Source organism: Arachis hypogaea, chromosome 17, assembly GCF_003086295.3.
Source record: "Arachis hypogaea cultivar Tifrunner chromosome 17, arahy.Tifrunner.gnm2.J5K5, whole genome shotgun sequence".
NCBI lineage: Eukaryota > Viridiplantae > Streptophyta > Magnoliopsida > Fabales > Fabaceae > Arachis > Arachis hypogaea.
In genome coordinates, this window is record NC_092052.1 from 946,658 (window position 1) to 964,629 (window position 17,972).

Genomic DNA, 17,972 nt, shown 5'->3' on the forward strand with positions numbered 1-17,972 from the left:
TCTTAGAAATGATTATATTAGATGAAAAGATACAAAAACAAACATATTTATTGTATTTTTAAATTGAATTTACAAAAAAAATACTTCAATTATTTTTGTTTTATATAATTTTTATATTATTTTATAATACTTTATATATAATTGTATTTTAATATCGTTAAAATTATATTTCTTTCAATATGCTATTTATTGTTTTTTTAATAACTTTAAAAAAAATTAATGTAATCAATTTTTTTAATTAATTATTAACTATGATTTACTAACACTGCATGGGAATACCTCTTCATGTAATTGTGAAGAAAAATATGATTAACAAATTCAAACATTTGTTACAAGAAAAAAAAGTCTATACTATAAAAAATTTGAAAATAAAAGATGCAAATGATTTGTATAAACTAATTAAAGGTACAATGAAAGTAAACTTTTTACTTACAACGGTTGTGAAGGAAATTAAAGATTCAGTTTTGAACATTCTCTAACACTATTTTAAATTGTTATCACTTAAGACATTTTCTAAGTCAAAGAAAAATATTAACAGATAATTTCACTTTATACTATTTTAATTATTCTTATTAAAAATAATTTATTCAAAAAAAATTTTACATAATTTTTTGAATGTAGATGTCATTAAAAAATTACATCCACATTAAGAGACTAAGTCCATCAATTAAAATAAATAGAAAAATCAAACCATCAAATTAAAATGTCACTTAATACATTTTTAACATCTAAATCTTTATACTACAAATTAATTTAAATAAAACACTTTTTAAATTTAACTTCAATTTATACATATTTTATATAATTCTATAAAACATAACCATTTTTAATATTTATTATATACTATAATTAATGTACCGCAATGCGCGAGTCTATTTTTAACAAAAGAACGAGCAAGTTTACAAAAACTACTACCCTCAAAATATACGAATAAAAATCTAGACATGTAAAAGTAGTAGCAAATTTCTCTTATTCAGAATTCAGAAGGAATCAACAATGTTGTATGCAACAAGGTTTATGGTTTCTGTTCGTCAAATCCCTAATTTTGTTCCACTCTCCACTCTCCCTCCTTCTTGGACAAGCCTTCACTTTCATTCTGAGCCTCCATCCCTTGCTGAAGTTGACGATGCTGTTGATTCCTTCACTCGCATGCTCTATATGCGTCGTACTCCTCCCATCATCCAATTTAACAAGATTTTGGGATCCCTTGCCAAGATGAAGCATTTCCACGCCGCCGTTTCCCTTTTTCAGCAATTGCAAGCCAGGGGAATCGCTCCCGACTTATTTACTTTGACCATCTTAATCAATTGTTGTTGCGGCATGGATCGTATGACGCTTGCTTTCTCTGTATTGGCCAAGATTTTCAGGATGGGTTTTCAGTCTGATACCATAACGTTGACAACAATCCTGAAAGGTCTCTGTCTCTGTGGTAATGTTGAAAAAGCGCTCCACTTCCATGACAGATTGCGGGCTCATGGATTTCACTTTAATCAAGTCACCTATGGGACCTTGATTAATGGACTCTGTAAGAGCGGACACACATCAGTTGCTATTCAAGTGTTGAGAAAGATCCCACAGTATGGGATTGTTCCTGATGTTGTCATGTACAGCGCAATTATTGATAGCCTCTGCAAGGATACACTTGTAAGTGACGCTTTACATTTACACTCTGAAATGCTTGCTATGGGAATTTCTCCCAATGTTATCACTTACACAACTCTGATTTATGGATTGTGCCTTGCGGGTCAACTTAAGGAAGCCATTCATATATTAAATCATATGATGCTCAAAAACATTACTCCAAATGTTCAGACCTATAATACTTTGATCGATGGGTTATGCAAGGAAGGAAAGATCAAAGATGCTAAGAACGTATTGGCTGTGATGACAAAACATGGTGTGAAACCAGATGTGGTTACTTATAGCAGCTTAATGGATGGGCATTGTTTGGTTAATCAGGTAAATAAGGCAAAATATATATTCAACACAATGGCCCAAAGTAGTGTGTCTCCTAATGTTTATAGTTACAATATCATGATTAATGGCTTGTGCAAAAGTAAAATGGTCAATGATGCCTTGAATCTCCTTGAAGAGATGCGTTGCAAGAACTTGGTTCCCGACATGTTTACTTACAATACTCTAATCGATGGCTTGGGAAAATCAAGGAGAATCCTTTGTGCTGTGGAGCTTCTTGAAAAGATGCATGATAGAGGTCAACATGCTGATATATTCACTTACAGTTCCTTGCTGGATGGTTTGTTCAATATCAAACAACATGACAAGGCACTTATGTTATTCAATCAAATGAAAGAGAGTGGCATTGATCCAAATATATATACATACAACATACTTATAGATGGGCTGTGCAAAAGTGGAAGACTTAAAAATGCAAAAGAGATATTTCAAGATCTTTCCATTAAAGGCTATCGTCCAGATGTGAAGACATACACCATTATGATCAATGGGCTTTGCAAAGAGGGCCTGCTTCATGAAGCATTGGCTTTATTGTCGAAAATGGAAGACAATGGTTGCTTACCAAATGCTGTGACTTATGAAATAATCATTGGTGCTCTGTTTGAAAAAGGTGAAAATGATAACGCGGAGAAACTTCTTCGTGAAATGATATCTAGAGGCCTATTGCAAGGATAAAAAGTAAGTGAGATTCTTCTTGTTAGACATCATAAATTCCGTTTGTATCTCTTTCTTTTTAACTTGTGTTTTGTTATCATCTTCCCGATCATGTTTCCATTCCATATTAATGCTTTTAAATATTCACATGATTGTGATTCTTTATTCTGCTTTACCCACACCTAAGTGTTTTCTTTGCCGTTGCTTGTTTTACGGCATTTTCAGTGACTAGATGGCTGTTATATGTGGCTTGTCGGATCTATCATTGTTTCCTTTTTTGTTTTTGTAATTATATATGTGCATTGATGTTAATTTATTCCTAAGCTGAAATGGTTCTGATTTTCATCATTCAAAGGGAATCCTTGTTAGTTGTGAAGCTTCCCTGCACTCTTATTGTTTTTCAATCTTTTCATTTCCCCCATATTTAAAGTAAACTCCCATGCAGCAGCATACTGGCTATGAAATCTCAAATGTTATTTTGCAGCATATCATTAAGCTCTTTGAGATTGGACACTAATCTGCATAAGATTTAATAACTTTCTCAGTCTTAGACTGAGATTAAACTCAATTAATTAAAAATAGAGGCAAGAGCACAATGCTTGATGGGGATTACACAGCCTCAATAAAAAGAAAGGAAAAAATAAAATCTAAGCTGTAGATTCTGCTGCAGCTATTTTTGAGTCTTCAGTGACAGTTCCAATTAGGGAATGAAGTCAAAGTGGCAAGAACCATGACCTGCAATCAAAGGATATATATTATTGTGTTATCGTCTACACAAATTTCTCAATAGAAGGACTCGTTATACCTTGTTCTGAAATAGTAGTTTATTTGAACAAAGTGGTACTGGTACATGAAAAAACTGATATATCTAGAGACAAATTGTCTCGTGATTCATCGGTTATTTTAATATACCACTTTAATTAACAATGGAGGGAGTAACAGTTACTAGCTTGGATTGATTCCTTGACTTGTTTGCCAAGTTACTTGGCCTTTTCCTCCTTTTGATGGCATACATGTTATATATAACTAAGCATTTAGTCAATTTTAATATTCCTAAACTTTTTACAATGTCACATGGCCTTCTATTCTTCTAGATCTGCTTTTGCACTCTGTGCCAATGTGAACATGCATATGTTCTACTTAAAAAGCATTATTATAATATTGTATAATGTATATGTTATCTAGAATCAGTTTAATTTAGAACTTACTAGGATCTGCTTCTGTTGTAATGGCAGAACCTCGGAAGAAACAAGAACCACCTCTGCTTGAACTTCTGAAAGTAGCTGTTGAAGGCATAGGAAGCATGGTCTTTCAAAGTGTTTTGATAATAGCATGGTTGGTTCACTTGGATTTTGCTACAATCTGCATCTCCACTTCCACAAGCCCAATTCAGCGCCGCCTGCAACTCATCATCGCTTCTTTGCGGATCGGCTATGCACAGTTGCTCATATTCAGCAAACATTGCATCATGTGATCATAATACAGTGCAATTTAGGTAAAGAAAAGGAACATTTATACACAAACATTTCTGGATATTTTAACAACACATGAACACTTATGTATATGATTACCCCTTTTTGGTGCAATCATGGATAGGAAAAGAATCAGAACCATTAACTTGGCCATTAATGTTTCCATTTCGGAGGAGAAGAACCCTGAATAGTGAATAGGATAGCCAAGAAACTCGAAATTTAGTTGCATATATATATATAGTGAAGTTAATGGGAAATGGAAGTTATGGGCATGTTTGTGCTCTAGTGCTTCTAACGGCTAAGGGTGTGTTTGGAAAATTCGTTGGAAGAGAAGAAGCACGTTTAGACTTCTTGAAAGTTTCAACTTTTGGTTTGGCAAATTTTTTTTTCATGAACGCATAAGTGATTTTGCTACCAAAACCAACGTTTACAAGAAGCAACTATTGTTAGCTTCTGCGTTTTCCTAACGAGCTTTTAGCCATGGATACTAACCATTTAGTTATCTTTAACAAACTTTATCCTTCATGTATGTTATTATATTATTTATAAAATTCTTGTTATTTCTATTTATATAAACTCTATTTTTCTATTATTTATTATTTTTATTTTTTTCAACTGTTTGTTTGATATTATACACTTTTATAATTGTGATTTTTGTGTATTATGTTTGTTATTATCTTTTTATAATATGATTTATGGATTCTATTAGGTAAAGTAAATTAAATAAAAAATTAACTATAAATAATAATAATAGTAAAAAATTATAGCATACTAAAAAAATAGTACTAAAAATACTAAAAATATACTATATAAAAAAATCATAAAAAATTTTCAGATTTGTTTCAATTACTATAAAGTAAATATTTAATTTTTTTATTATTATTAGTACTCTCTGTTATAATTGTAATTCTCATATACTATGTTTTAGTGTAATTTTTTATAACATAGATTATGATTCTATTAAAAAAATAAATTAAATAAAAAATTAATCATAAATAATAATAAAATCATAAATGTTGGATTCCAAATTAATATTAAGAATAAGATTATTGAGAGTACTAGAATAAGAGTACGATGTAAAAAAATATAACATATTTGATTATATATATATATATATATATATATATATATATATATACTTAATAAGATTATTGAGAGTACTAGAATAAGAGTACGATGTAAAAAAATATAACATATTTGATTATATATATCTAAAATTTATATTGTTTTATATTTATTTAAAAATATATTTTATTTATTTTTATATGTTATTTTTATTTTAGTAAATAAATATTAATTTTATTATAAAATTAATTAATAAGATCTATTTAAATATCTAAATTAGAATGATAGGATAATATAAAAAAAATTATTTAAGTTGAGGTCTATTTTAGTAATTTTTTATCTAAAAGTGATTTTGAATGGTACAAGCCAAATAACATTTATTTTACTATAATCAATTTTAATACAAAAATTACCAAACATAAATCACTTTAACACAAACTTACTTTTTATCAAAATCAAGTTTGCAAAATCAATTTTATGTAAACTTCCGTTTACAAACTGTAATCCAAACACACACTAAGAAGGAATATTCATATTCCATTGCAAGTGGACACTCTGCATCAAGCAGGATCAGATTTTATGTGGGCTCCACCATAAGGGTGTGAAAATGTGATGAAAAATTACATGAAAAGGATCATGTGGTCAAATTATCAGTGACAAATTTTGCTGCTTACACAGGTGACCTAGGTTGTCAGCAGGGAATGCCTCTCTGCTCCCATTTTCGTCCCCAGATTTGCTCCGTGTCCCTATCTCCGTTCTCCGTCGTGGGGAATATTAGTCTCCATCCCCATTTCCCACAGGTCCCATTTCCCGCGAGGGACCCATTCTCCATTTATCTGATCTTTCTAATTAATTATCAATTTCCATATGAATAGAGCCGCAAGTATTCATCCTATACAATACAGTAAGATTTTATACAAAAAGTCTAAACGACAAGATGGTAACTTCTTTCGAAATGACGTAGTGAAAGTCTAAACGACAAGATGATAACTTCTTTCGAAATGACGTAGTGATGGGACATAACGGCGAGCTAGAAGATAGAGCAGTGGATAAGGAGGGAGACGCGGCAACTAGGGGTGAGCATGGCCCGGTCCGGCCCGAAGACCCGACCCGGTCCCGAACACTTTAGGGGCTAATTTGGTGTGATTTTATCGGGTCTAGGGCCGGGTAAGAGTCTCAAAAATAGACCCGGTCATTATTTCGGGTCGGGTCCGAGTCATAGCTCGGGCCACCCGAAATTGGCCCGGTGGCCCGGTCACCATACACAATAAATATTTTGTATTATTAGTGATGGATGATGGCTATTATTATGTGGAATTTAAGTATTGTAAACCTTAATATTTTGTGTTATTAGTCATTATATATAAGACTATAAGTTAATGTTTTATATTTAAAATGTATAAGACTTTAGACTAATGCATAATATTGTGTTATTTGTATTGATTTAAATATTTGGTGTTATTAAGCAATATTAGTATTGATTATGGTTATGCTTTAATTTTAGAGAAGAGTTGGTTCTTGTTATATTTTTCTAAGTGAATTTTACCATGTCAAATAATGGTTGGAGTCTTGGAAATTTGGATATTTTTACATGCTAACTTATAAGAAGGTATCAAGGTAATATAATGTTAATGGTCCGGTTTTCACCCGGTATAGTTGTGGCCCGAAAGGGTATAGGTTTCATCGGGTTTAGGGTCGGGTTCAGGTCTCAAAAATGGACCCGGTACATATTCGGGTCGGGTTTGGATCACATCAAACCCGGTTTCACCCGGCCCATGCACACCCTTAGCGGCAACAGAGGGAAGAATGAACACGACGGCAGAGTTACGGAAAGGAACGCCGCAAATAGAGAGCACGACGCGGTGAGGGTGATGGCACGGTGAGGTGTGACGATGCAGTGAGAAGGGAAGTCGCGAGTGGGTGGCTACAGAGAGGTTGGATGGAGTATAGCGTTAGGGATCATTGAATTGAAGAAGGATTATGCAAATGAAGATTAGGAATTTTGGATTTCTATATATATATGTATTGGGTTTCGGGGATTAGCGGGGACGGGGTGGGAACGGGGCGGGATCTCCGCTTGAGTCCTGCACCTGCCTCGGAAAAATTTTGTCCCCCATCCCCATCCTTGCAAGAAAAATTCCCCACAGTTGGATCCCCATTCGAAACAGTTTTCGCAGAAATTTCTGCGCCCCATAGAGTTTTGCCATCCCGACAGGTCATATTCAGATTTAGAAATGGACTGCCACAAAAAATAATTAAAAGATGTTGAGCTAAGAATCAAACTTCTAGAAACAATTTTTGTAAAATTAAGTACTTATTGTTTCCCTAAAATAATATATTCCTAAACATGCTATAGCCATGTGCTTCACCAACAGGAACAGGCAAAGAAATTGTTATTATATTCTTAGTTTTTCCTAATGTCAGATGCTCTTCTAACTCGGAGTGGATCCTCTCTAATAGAAAAAAAATTGAATGATGTCTAGTGTATAGTCTAACTCTTCATTGCTTTCTCTCTCCGCTCGAGTTCTGCACCTGCCTCGGAAAAATTTTGTCCCCCGTCCCCATCCTTGCAAGAAAAATTCCCCACAGTTGGATCCCCATTCGAAACAGTTCTCGCAGAGATTCCCGCGCCTCATAGAGTTTTGCCATCCTGACAGGTCATATTCAGATTTAGAAATGGACTGCACAAAAAATAATTAAAAGATGTTGAGCTAAGAATCAAACTTCTAGAAACAATTTTTGTAAAATTAAGTATTTATTGTTTCCCTAAAATAATATATTCCTAAACATGCTATAACCATGTGCTTCACCAACATGAACAGGCAAAGAAATTGTTACTATATTCTTAGCTTTTCCTAATGTCAGATGCTCTTCAAACTCGGAGTGGATCCTCTCTAATAGAAAAAAAATTGAATGTTATCTGGTGTATAATCTAACTCTTCATTGCTTTTTCTCTCCTATTTAATCGATCCATTTCACTTCCAACTCAACAGGGTTTTACTTTTACTCCCCCCCTAAATGGCAAAATAATTATTTATTTATCTTACTTCTCTCTTTTCTCCCCACCATTATTTTTTCTGTTGTAAAACACTTTTTCTTTTCTTGCATCTTGGTGGTGAATAAACGAATAAAAATCTAGACATGAAAACGCAGTAGCAAATTTCTCTTATTCAGAATTCAGAAGGAATCAACAATGTTGTATGCAACAAGGTTTAGGGTTTCTGTTCGTCAAATCCCTAATTTTGTTCCACTCTCCACTCTCCCTCCTTCCTGGACAAGCCTTCACTTTCATTCTGAGCCTCCATCCTTTGTTGAAGTTGACGATGCTGTTGATTCCTTTACTCGCATGCTCACTATGCGTCGTACTCCTCCCATCATCCAATTTAACAAGATTTTGGGATTCCTTGCCAAGACGAAGCATTTCCACACCGCCGTTTCCCTTTTTCAGCAATTGCAAGCCAGGGGAATCGCTCCCGACTTTTTTACTTTGAACATCTTAATCAATTGTTGTTGCGGCATGGGTCGTATGACGCTTGCTTTCTCTGTATTGGCCAAGATTTTCAGGATGGGTTTTCAGTCTAATACCATAACGTTCACAACAATCCTGAAAGGTCTCTGTTTCAGTGGTAATGTTGAAAAAGCGCTGCACTTCCATGACATAGTGCGGGATCAAGGATTTCAGCTTAATCAAGTCACCTATGGGACCTTGGTTAATGGACTCTGTAAGACCGGACACACAGCAGCTGCTATTCAAGTCATGAAAAAGATCCCACAGTATGGGATTGTTCCTAATGTTGTCATGTACAGCGCAATTATTGATAGCCTCTGCAAGGATACACTTGTAAGTGAGGCTTTTCATTTATACTCTGAAATGCTTGCTATGGGAATTTCTCCCAATGTTATCACTTACAGGACTCTGATTTATGGATTGTGCCTTGTGGGTCAATTTAAGGAAGCCCTTCATATACTAAATCATATGATGCTCAAAAACATTACTCCAGGTGTTCGGACCTATAGTATTTTGATCGATGGGCTATGCAAGGAAGGAAAGATCAAAGATGCTAACAACGTGTTGGCTGTGATGACAAAACATGGTGTGAAACCAAATGTGGTTACTTATAACAGCTTAATGGATGGGCATTGTTTGGTTAATCAGGTAAATAAGGCAAAATATGTATTCAACACAATGGCCCAAAGTAGTGTGTCTCCTGATGTTTGTAGTTACAATATCATGATTAATGGCTTGTGCAAAAGTAAAATGGTCAATGATGCCTTGAATCTCCTTGAAGAGATGCGTTGCAAGAACTTGGTTCCCGACATGTTTACTTACAATACTCTAATTGATGGCTTGGGAAAATCAGGGAGAATCCGTTGTGCTGCGGAGCTTCTTGAAAAGATGCATGATAGAGGTCAACATGCTGATATATTCACTTACAGTTCCTTGATGGATGCTTTGTTCAGTATGAAACAACATGACAAGGCACTTATGTTATTTAATCAAATGAAAGAGAGTGGCATTGATCCAGATATATATACATACAACATACTTATAGATGGCCTGTGCAAAAGTGGAAGACTTAAAAATGCAAAAGAGATATTTCAAGATCTTTCCAACAAAGGCTATCGTCCAGATGTGAAGACATACACCGTTATGATCAATGGGGTTTGCAAACAGGGACTGCTTCATGAAGCATTGGCTTTATTGTCGAGAATGGAAGACAATGGTTGCTTACCGGATGCTGTGACTTACGAAATAATCGTTCGTGCTCTGTTTGAAAGAGGTGAAAATGATAACGCCGAGAAACTTCTTCGTGAAATGATATCTAGAGGCCTATTGCAAGGATAAAAGTAAGTAAGATTCTTCTTGTTAGACATCACAAAATGTCGTTTGTATCTCTTTCTTTTTAACTTGTGTTTTGTTACCATATGCTCGATCATCTTTCCATTCCATATTAATGCTTTTAAATATTCACATGATTGTGATTCTTTATTCTGCTTTACCCACACCTAAGTGTTTTCTTTGCCGTTGCTTGTTTTACGGCATTTTCGGTGACTAGATGGCTGTTATATGTGGCTTGTCGGATCTATCATTGTTTCCTTTTTTGTTTTTGTAATTATATATGTGCATTGATGTTAATTTATTCCTAAGCTGAAATGGTTCTCTGATTTTCATCATTCAAAGGGAATCCTTGTTAGTTGTGAAGCTTCCCTGCACTCTTATTGTTTTTCAATCTTTTCATTTCCCCCATATTTAAAGTAAACTCCCATGCAGCAGCATACTGGCTATGAAATCTCAAATGTTATTTTGCAGCATATCATTAAGCTCTTTGAGATTGGACACTAATCTGCATAAGATTTAATAACTTTCTCAGTCTTAGACTGAGATTAAACTCAATTAATTAAAAATAGAGGCAAGAGCACAATGTTTGATGGGGATTACACAGCCTCAATAAAAAGAAAGGAAAAAATAAAATCTAAGCTGTAGATTCTGCTGCAGCTATTTTTGAGTCTTCAGTGACAGTTCCAATTAGGGAATGAAGTCAAAGTGGCAAGAACCATGACCTGCAATCAAAGGATCTATATTATTGTGTTGTCATCTACACAAATTTCTCAATAGAAGGACTCCTTATACTTTGTTCTGAAATAGTAGTTTATTTGAACAAAGTGGAACATGAAAAAACCAATATATCTAGAGACAAATTGTTTCGTGATTCATCAGTTATTTTAATATACCACTTTAACTAACAATGGAGGGAGTAACAGTTACTAGCTTGGATTGATTCCTTGACTTGTTTGCCAAGTTAATTTGCCTTTTCCTCCTTTTGATGGCATACATGTTATATATAACTAAGCATTTAGTAATTTTAATATTCCTAAACTTTTTACAATGTCACATGGCCTTCTATTCTTCTAGATCTGCTTTTGCATTCTGTGCCAATGTGAACATGCATATGTTCTACTTAAAAAGCATTATTATAATATTGTATAATGTATATGTTATCTAGAATCAGTTTAATTTAGAACTTACTAGGATCTGCTTCTGTTGTAATGGCAGAACCTCGGAAGAAACAAGAACCACCTCTGTGCTTGAACTTCTGAAAGTAGCTGTTGAAGGCATAGGAAGCATGGTCTTTCAAAGTGTTTTGATAATAGCATGGTTGGTTCACTTGGATTTTGCTACAATCTGCATCTCCACTTCCACAAGCCCAATTCAGCGCCGCCTGCAACTCATCGTCGCTTCTTTGCGGATCGGCTATGCACCGTTGCTCATATTCAGCAAACATTGCATCATGTGATCATAATACAGTGCAATTTAGGTAAAAAAAAAGGAACATTTATACACAAACATTTCTGGATATTTTAACAACACATGAACACTTATGTATATGATTACCCCTTTTTGGTGCAATCATGGATAGGAAAAGAATCAGAACCATTAACTTGGCCATTAATGTTTCCATTTCGGAGGAGAACCCTGAATAGTGAATAGGATAGCCAAGAAACTCGAAATTTAGTTGCATATATATATATATATATATATATATATATAGTGAAGTTAATGGGAAATGGAAGTTATGGGCATGTTTGTGCTCTAGTGCTTCTAACGGCTAAGAAGGAATGTTCATATTCCATTTCAAGTGGACAGTCTGCACCAAGCAGGATCAGATTTTATGTGGGCCCACCATATGGGTGTGAAAATGTGATGAAAAATCTCATGAAAAAGGATCATGTGGTTAAATTATTAGTGACAAATTATGCTGCTTACCAGGTCACATTCAGATTTAGACATGAACTGCCACAAAAAAATAATTAATAGATGTTAAGCTAAGAATCAAACTTCTAGAAACAATTTTTGTAAAATTAAGTGCTTATTGTTTCCCTAAACATGCTATAGCCATGTGCTTCACCAACAGGCAAAGAAAGTGTTATTATATTCTTAGTTTTTCCTAATGTCAGATGCTCTTCCAACTCAACAAGGATTTACTAATATAAAAGCAATTTTTTAGATGTTACATGCCCTAATGCAATGTTTGTAGAAAAATAGTATCTGTAAACCAGCAACAATGAGATCATGAGCAAATAAATGGAGTTGTTAACTTGTTCTACAACTAGTTTTCTTTTCTTTATTACTTTTCCTTGATAGCTCGGCATGGAAAACACTTACAGTTGCAGGTTGGTTTGCAAGGGATCCTAATATTTTGGGCGTATACTTATGCAAGTACCATATATATTTCAACGCAATCCATAGTTGATGATTGTTTTCAGCAACTAAATGTCTGCTGAGAAGCTTTTTGGAAGTATGTTCTACTACTCCATTGTTTTTCGTCTCGAGTTCATTGTTAACATGTCCTTTTTCTTTCTGTATTTTTAATTATTCTTTTCTTTTGTAAATGAATATTACTTAGCTATTTTCTTGTGTTCTCTGGGGGACTATTTAGGTTCTAGTGTTCCTACATTGAAAGAGCTCCCCAGTCTAAAAACAAAAGGTGTACGTCCACCAACAAAGGCAACAACAATGAATTTTGCAATGAAATATGAAGAGGATAGAAGATAGGTGAGACTTAAAAAGAGAGACAACTTGGATAACCACACTAGCCGAGTCAAATTTCCAATTGAGATACAAAGTGGTAAATAACAACACTTCACTCAAACCCAAATCCCAAATACATTATAATAGTGGCCTGCACATTTTGTGACATCTATAAATAATCCAAGAAACATGAAGGTTTTGAACCTACTCATTTCTTGTTATAGTATTCATACAACATTGTGTTAGCTAGTATTGTTCAAGTTCTACATCACTAGTGTTATTGCCGAAAGTAATATAAGGTTCAATTTTGCTTTAGGTAAATACATGTACTACAAGTGATGTGAGATTGTGAGGTATAGTGCTCATGACTAAAGCTCAATATTTTGATTTTGGGAACATTGCTCCTTCAATCTACCTATTTATTCTTAATATATAAAAGTAAATGGATAAATTGACCCACATTATTTTTAATACTTCTTTCTCTTCATACTAATGCCATGTCAACAATATTGTTTATTTAGCAAAATTTTAGAATCAACCATTCAATTTTTTTCAAATCAACTATTATTCCAAATCAGCAAAAAAAATAAAGTAAAATATACAAGTAATAGAAATATATGTAACTTAGGGTACAAAATTACCAATGACATTGAATCCATATTCCTATCTTTATTATATCTTACCGTTATAAACAATACAATAAATTTTTATAACCCCAATAATTAATTTATTAATTTCTATAAATAACTCATTAAATGTAATAAATATCCATATTACAAATGTCATAATAATATTATTAATCATAATAAATTTTACGTTATAAATATTCAAATTCCATACTATCTGGACTATTTATATAGGTCTCTTATCACACTATTCCTTCAAATATCATCAAATTTAGCACAAGAAATTTATTTCGAAACTATACAACATCTCAAACTTACTCAATGGAGCATCATTCTTTGGACTACATAACTAAACAATCAGACAATTGGTTTATCAAAGTTCGCGTGATTCGTCAATGAAAAACATTAACACCTACAAATAAAGAGGAACTTTTTTGCTTAGAAATGATTATATTAGATGAAAAGATACAAAACAAACATATTTATTGTATTTTAAAGTTGAATTTACAAAAAAATATTTTAATTATTTTTGCTTTATATAATTTTTATATTATTTTATAATACTTTATATATAATTGTATTTTAATATCGTTAAAATTATATTTCTTTCGATATGCTATTCATTGTTCCTTTTCTAATAACTTTAAAAAAAATAAATGTAATCAATTTTTTTTAACTAATTATTAACTACGATTTACTAACATTGTAGGGAATACCTCTTCATGTAATTGTGAAGAAAAATATGATGAACAAATTCAAACATTTGTTACAAAAAGAAAAGTCACTAATAAAAAATTTGAAAATAGAATATGCAAAAGATTTGTATAGACCAATTAAAGATAAGTAATTTCACTTTATACTATTTTAATTATTCTTATTAAAAATAACTTATTCAAAAAAAATTCTATACATTTGTTTTCTTTTTAATATAGATGTCATTAGAAAATTACATTCACATAAAGAAATTAAAAAATAAACCATACAAATTCAAGATACATCTTCAAAATTTAATTCTATAAAATATAACCATTTTTAATATTTATCATATACTATAATTAATTTATCACAATGCATGAATCTCATTAGTTTTCAATAAAAGCAGGAGCAAGTTTATAAAAAGTACTACCCTCAAAATAAACCAATAAAAATATTGACATGTAAAAGCAGTAGCGGATTTCTCTTATTCAGAATTCAGAAGGAATCAACAATGTTGTATGCAACAAGGTTTATGGTTTCTGTTCGTCAAATCCCTAATTTTGTTCCACTCTCCACTCTTCCTCCTTCCTGGACAAGCCTTCACTTTCATTCTGAGCCTCCATCCCTTGCTGAAGTTGACGATGCTGTTGATTCCTTTACTCGCATGCTCACTATGCGTCGTACTCCTCCCATCATCCAATTTAACAAGATTTTGGGATCCCTTGCCAAGACGAAGCATTTCCACGCCGCCGTTTCCCTTTTTCAGCAATTGCAAGCCAGGGGAATCGCTCCCGACTTTTTTACTTTAAACATCTTAATCAATTGTTGTTGCGGCATGGGTCGTATGACGCTTGCTTTCTCTGTATTGGCCAAGATTTTCAGGATGGGTTTTCAGTCTAATACCATAACGTTCACAACAATCCTGAAAGGTCTCTGTCTCTGTGGTAATGTTGAAAAAGCAATGCACTTCCATGATATAGTGCGGGATCATGGATTTCAGCTTAATGAAGTCACCTATGGGACCTTGGTTAATGGACTTTGTAAGGCCGGACACACAGCAGCTGCTATTCAAGTGTTGAAAAAGATCCCACAGTATGGGATTGTTCCTAATGTTGTCATGTACAGCGCAATTATTGATAGCCTCTGCAAGGATACACTTGTAAGTGAGGCTTTTCATTTATACTCTGAAATGCTTGCTATGGGAATTTCTCCCAATGTTATCACTTACAGGACTCTGATTTATGGATTGTGCCTCGTGGGTCAATTTAAGGCAGCCATTCATATACTAAATCATATGATGCTCAAAAACATTACTCCAGGTGTTCGGACCTATAGTATTTTGATCGATGGGCTATGCAAGGAAGGAAAGATCAAAGATGCTAACAACGTGTTGGCTGTGATGACAAAACATGGTGTGAAACCAGATGTGGTTACTTATAACAGCTTAATGGATGGGTATTGTTTGGTTAAGCAGGTAAATAAGGCAAAATATGTATTCAACACAATGGCCCAAAGTAGTGTGTCTCCTAATGTTTGTAGTTACAATATTATGATTAATGGCTTGTGCAAAAGTAAAATGGTCAATGATGCCTTGAATCTCCTTGAAGAGATGCGTTGCAAGAACTTGGTTCCCGACATATTTACTTACACTACTTTAATTGATGGCTTGGGAAAATCAAGGAGAATCCTTTGTGCTGTGGAGCTTCTTGAAAAGATGCATGATAGAGGTCAACATGCTGATATATTCACTTACAATTCCTTGCTGGATGCTTTGTTCAGTATGAAACAACATGACAAGGCACTTATGTTATTCAATCAAATGAAAGAGAGTGGTATTGATCCAAATATATATACATACAGCATACTTATAGATGGCTTGTGCAAAAGTGGAAGACTTGAAAATGCAAAAGAGATATTTCAAGATCTTTCCATTAAAGGCTATCGTCCAGATGTGAAGACATACACCATTATCGTCCAGATCTTTCCATTTCATATTAATGCCTTTAAATATTCACATGATTGTGATTCTTTATTCTGCTTTACCCACACCTAAGTGTTTTCTTTGCCGTTGCTTGTTTTACGGCATTTTCGGTGACTAGATGGCTGTTATATGTGGCTTGGCGGATCTATCATTGTTTGCTTTTGTGTTTTTGTAATTATATATGTGCATTGATGTTAATTTATTCCTAAGCTGAAATGGTTCTGATCTTCATCATTCAAAGGGAATCCTTGTTAGTTGTGAAGCTTCCCTGCACTCTTATTGTCTTTCAATCGTTTCATTTCCCCCATATTTAAAGTAAACTCCCATGCAGCAGCATACTGGCTATGAAATCTCAAAAGTTATTTTGCAAAATATCATTAAGCTCTTTGAGATTGGACACTAATCTGCATAAGATTTAATAACTTTCTCAGTCTTAGACTGAGATTAAACTCAATTAATTAAGAATAGAGTCAAGAGCACAATGCTTGATGGGGATTACACAGCCTCAATAAAAAGAAAGGAAAAGATAAAATCTAAGCTGTAGATTCTGCTGCAGCTATTTTTGAGTCTTCAGTGACAGTTCCAATTAGGGAATCAAGTCAAAGTGGCAAGAACCATGACCTGCAATCAAAGGATATATATTATTGTGTTACCGTCTACACAAATTTCTCAATAGAAGGACTCGTTATACCTTGTTCTGAAATAGTAGTTTATTGGAACAAAGTGGTACATGAAAAAACCGATATATCTTGAGACAAATTGTCTCGTGATTCATCGGTTATTTTAATATACCACTTTAATTAACAATGGAGGGAGTAACAGTTAATAGCTTGGATTGATTCCTTGACTTGTTTGCCAAGTTAATTTGCCTTTTCCTCCTTTTGATGGCATACATGTTATATATAACTAAGCATTTAGTCAATTTTAATATTCCTAAACTTTTTACAATGTCACATGGCCTTCTATTCTTCTAGATCTGCTTTTGCACTCTGTGCCAATCTGAACATGCATATGTTCTACTTAAAAAGCATTATTATAATATTTTATAATGTATATTTTGTCTAGAATCAGTTTAATTTAGAACTTACTAGGATCTGCTTCTGTTGTAATGGCAGCACCTCTGAAGAAACAAGAACCACCTCTGTGCTTGAACTTCTGAAAGTAGCTGTTGAAGGCATAGGAAGCATGGTCTTTCAAAGTGTTTGGATAATAGCATGGTTGGTTCACTTGGATTTTGCTACAATCTGCACCTCCACTTCCACAAGCCCAGTTCAGCGCTGCCTGCAACTCATCGTCGCTGCTTTGCGGATCAGCTATGCACCATTGCTCATATTCAGCAAACACTGCATCATGTGATCATAATATAATGCAATTAGGTAAAAAAATGAACATTTATACACAAACATTGGTGGATATTTTAACAACACATGAACATTTATGTATATGATTACCCCTTTTTGGTGCAATCATGGATAGGAAAAGAATCAGAACCATTAACTTGGCCATTAATGTTTCCATTTTGGAGGAGATAGAAGCCTAGCCGATAAGAACTCTGAATAGTGAATAGGATAGCCAAGAAACTAGAAATTTAGTTGCATATATATTATATAGTGAAGTTAATGGGAAATGGAAGTTATGGGCATGTGTTGTGTGCTTCTAACGGCTAAGAAGGAATTTTCATATTCCATTGCAAGTGGACACTCTGCACAAGCAGGATCAGATTTTATGTGGGCCCCACCTTAAGGGTGGGAAAATGTGATGAAAAATCTCATGAAAAAGGATCATGTGGTTAAATTATTAGTGACAAATTATGCTGCTTACACAGGTCACATTCAGATTTAGAAATGAACTGCCACAAAAAAATAATTAAAAGATGTTAAGCTAAGAATCAAACTTCTAGAAGCAATTTTTGTAAAATTAAGTGCTTATTGTTTCCCTAAAATAATATGTTCCTAAACATGCTATAGTCATGT

At 33.6% G+C, this 17,972-nt stretch overlaps 4 protein-coding genes and 1 long non-coding RNA gene across 5 annotated transcripts; 3 read left to right on the plus strand and 2 right to left on the minus strand.

The window, feature by feature from the left end:
• The first annotated feature begins 898 nt into the window (after positions 1 to 898).
• On the plus strand, positions 899 to 4,670 carry LOC112764055 (uncharacterized). Its single transcript, XM_025809581.3, has 2 exons — positions 899 to 2,652; positions 3,864 to 4,670. Exon 1 carries the CDS (start codon positions 997 to 999, stop codon positions 2,647 to 2,649), a length of 1,653 nt encoding a protein of 550 aa, XP_025665366.1. The 5' UTR covers positions 899 to 996; the 3' UTR covers positions 2,650 to 2,652; positions 3,864 to 4,670.
• A 3,487-nt stretch (positions 4,671 to 8,157) lies between these two features.
• On the plus strand, positions 8,158 to 11,617 carry LOC112765656 (uncharacterized). Its single transcript, XM_029294389.2, has 2 exons — positions 8,158 to 10,013; positions 11,221 to 11,617. The coding sequence occupies exon 1, from the start codon at positions 8,359 to 8,361 to the stop codon at positions 10,009 to 10,011; it is 1,653 nt and encodes a 550-aa protein (XP_029150222.1). The 5' UTR covers positions 8,158 to 8,358; the 3' UTR covers positions 10,012 to 10,013; positions 11,221 to 11,617.
• Positions 10,446 to 11,688, minus strand: LOC140180986 (uncharacterized). The gene is made up of 2 exons (XR_011875406.1): positions 11,194 to 11,688; positions 10,446 to 10,727 (listed from the first exon to the last, which is right to left on the minus strand). It is a non-coding gene; the product is annotated as an uncharacterized lncRNA (long non-coding RNA).
• A 2,753-nt stretch (positions 11,689 to 14,441) lies between these two features.
• LOC114924126 (uncharacterized) lies at positions 14,442 to 17,508 on the plus strand. The gene is made up of 2 exons (XM_072223058.1): positions 14,442 to 15,492; positions 17,115 to 17,508. The coding sequence occupies exons 1-2, from the start codon at positions 14,530 to 14,532 to the stop codon at positions 17,121 to 17,123; spliced, it is 972 nt and encodes a 323-aa protein (XP_072079159.1). The 5' UTR covers positions 14,442 to 14,529; the 3' UTR covers positions 17,124 to 17,508.
• On the minus strand, positions 16,414 to 17,591 carry LOC112764059 (glucan endo-1,3-beta-glucosidase 4). Its single transcript, XM_025809586.3, has 3 exons — positions 17,451 to 17,591; positions 17,088 to 17,342; positions 16,414 to 16,620 (listed from the first exon to the last, which is right to left on the minus strand). The coding sequence occupies exons 1-3, from the start codon at positions 17,515 to 17,517 to the stop codon at positions 16,586 to 16,588; spliced, it is 357 nt and encodes a 118-aa protein (XP_025665371.1). The 5' UTR covers positions 17,518 to 17,591; the 3' UTR covers positions 16,414 to 16,585.
• Between the last annotated feature and the right edge of the window lie 381 nt (positions 17,592 to 17,972).

Bases quoted from the DNA above. Each gene is read 5' to 3' on its own strand.
- LOC112764055 (XM_025809581.3), top strand. From the start codon at position 997: ATGTTGTATGCAACAAGGTTTATGGTTTCTGTTCGTCAAATCCCTAAT.
- LOC112765656 (XM_029294389.2), top strand. From the start codon at position 8,359: ATGTTGTATGCAACAAGGTTTAGGGTTTCTGTTCGTCAAATCCCTAAT.
- LOC114924126 (XM_072223058.1), top strand. From the start codon at position 14,530: ATGTTGTATGCAACAAGGTTTATGGTTTCTGTTCGTCAAATCCCTAAT.
- LOC112764059 (XM_025809586.3), bottom strand. From the start codon at position 17,517: ATGGAAACATTAATGGCCAAGTTAATGGTTCTGATTCTTTTCCTATCC. The intron at 17,343-17,450 runs GTAATCATATAC...CACATGATGCAG, and splicing joins CATGATTGCACCAAAAAGGG to TGTTTGCTGAATATGAGCAA. The intron at 16,621-17,087 runs GTAAGTTCTAAA...CTTTGATTGCAG, and splicing joins TACAACAGAAGCAGATCCTA to GTCATGGTTCTTGCCACTTT.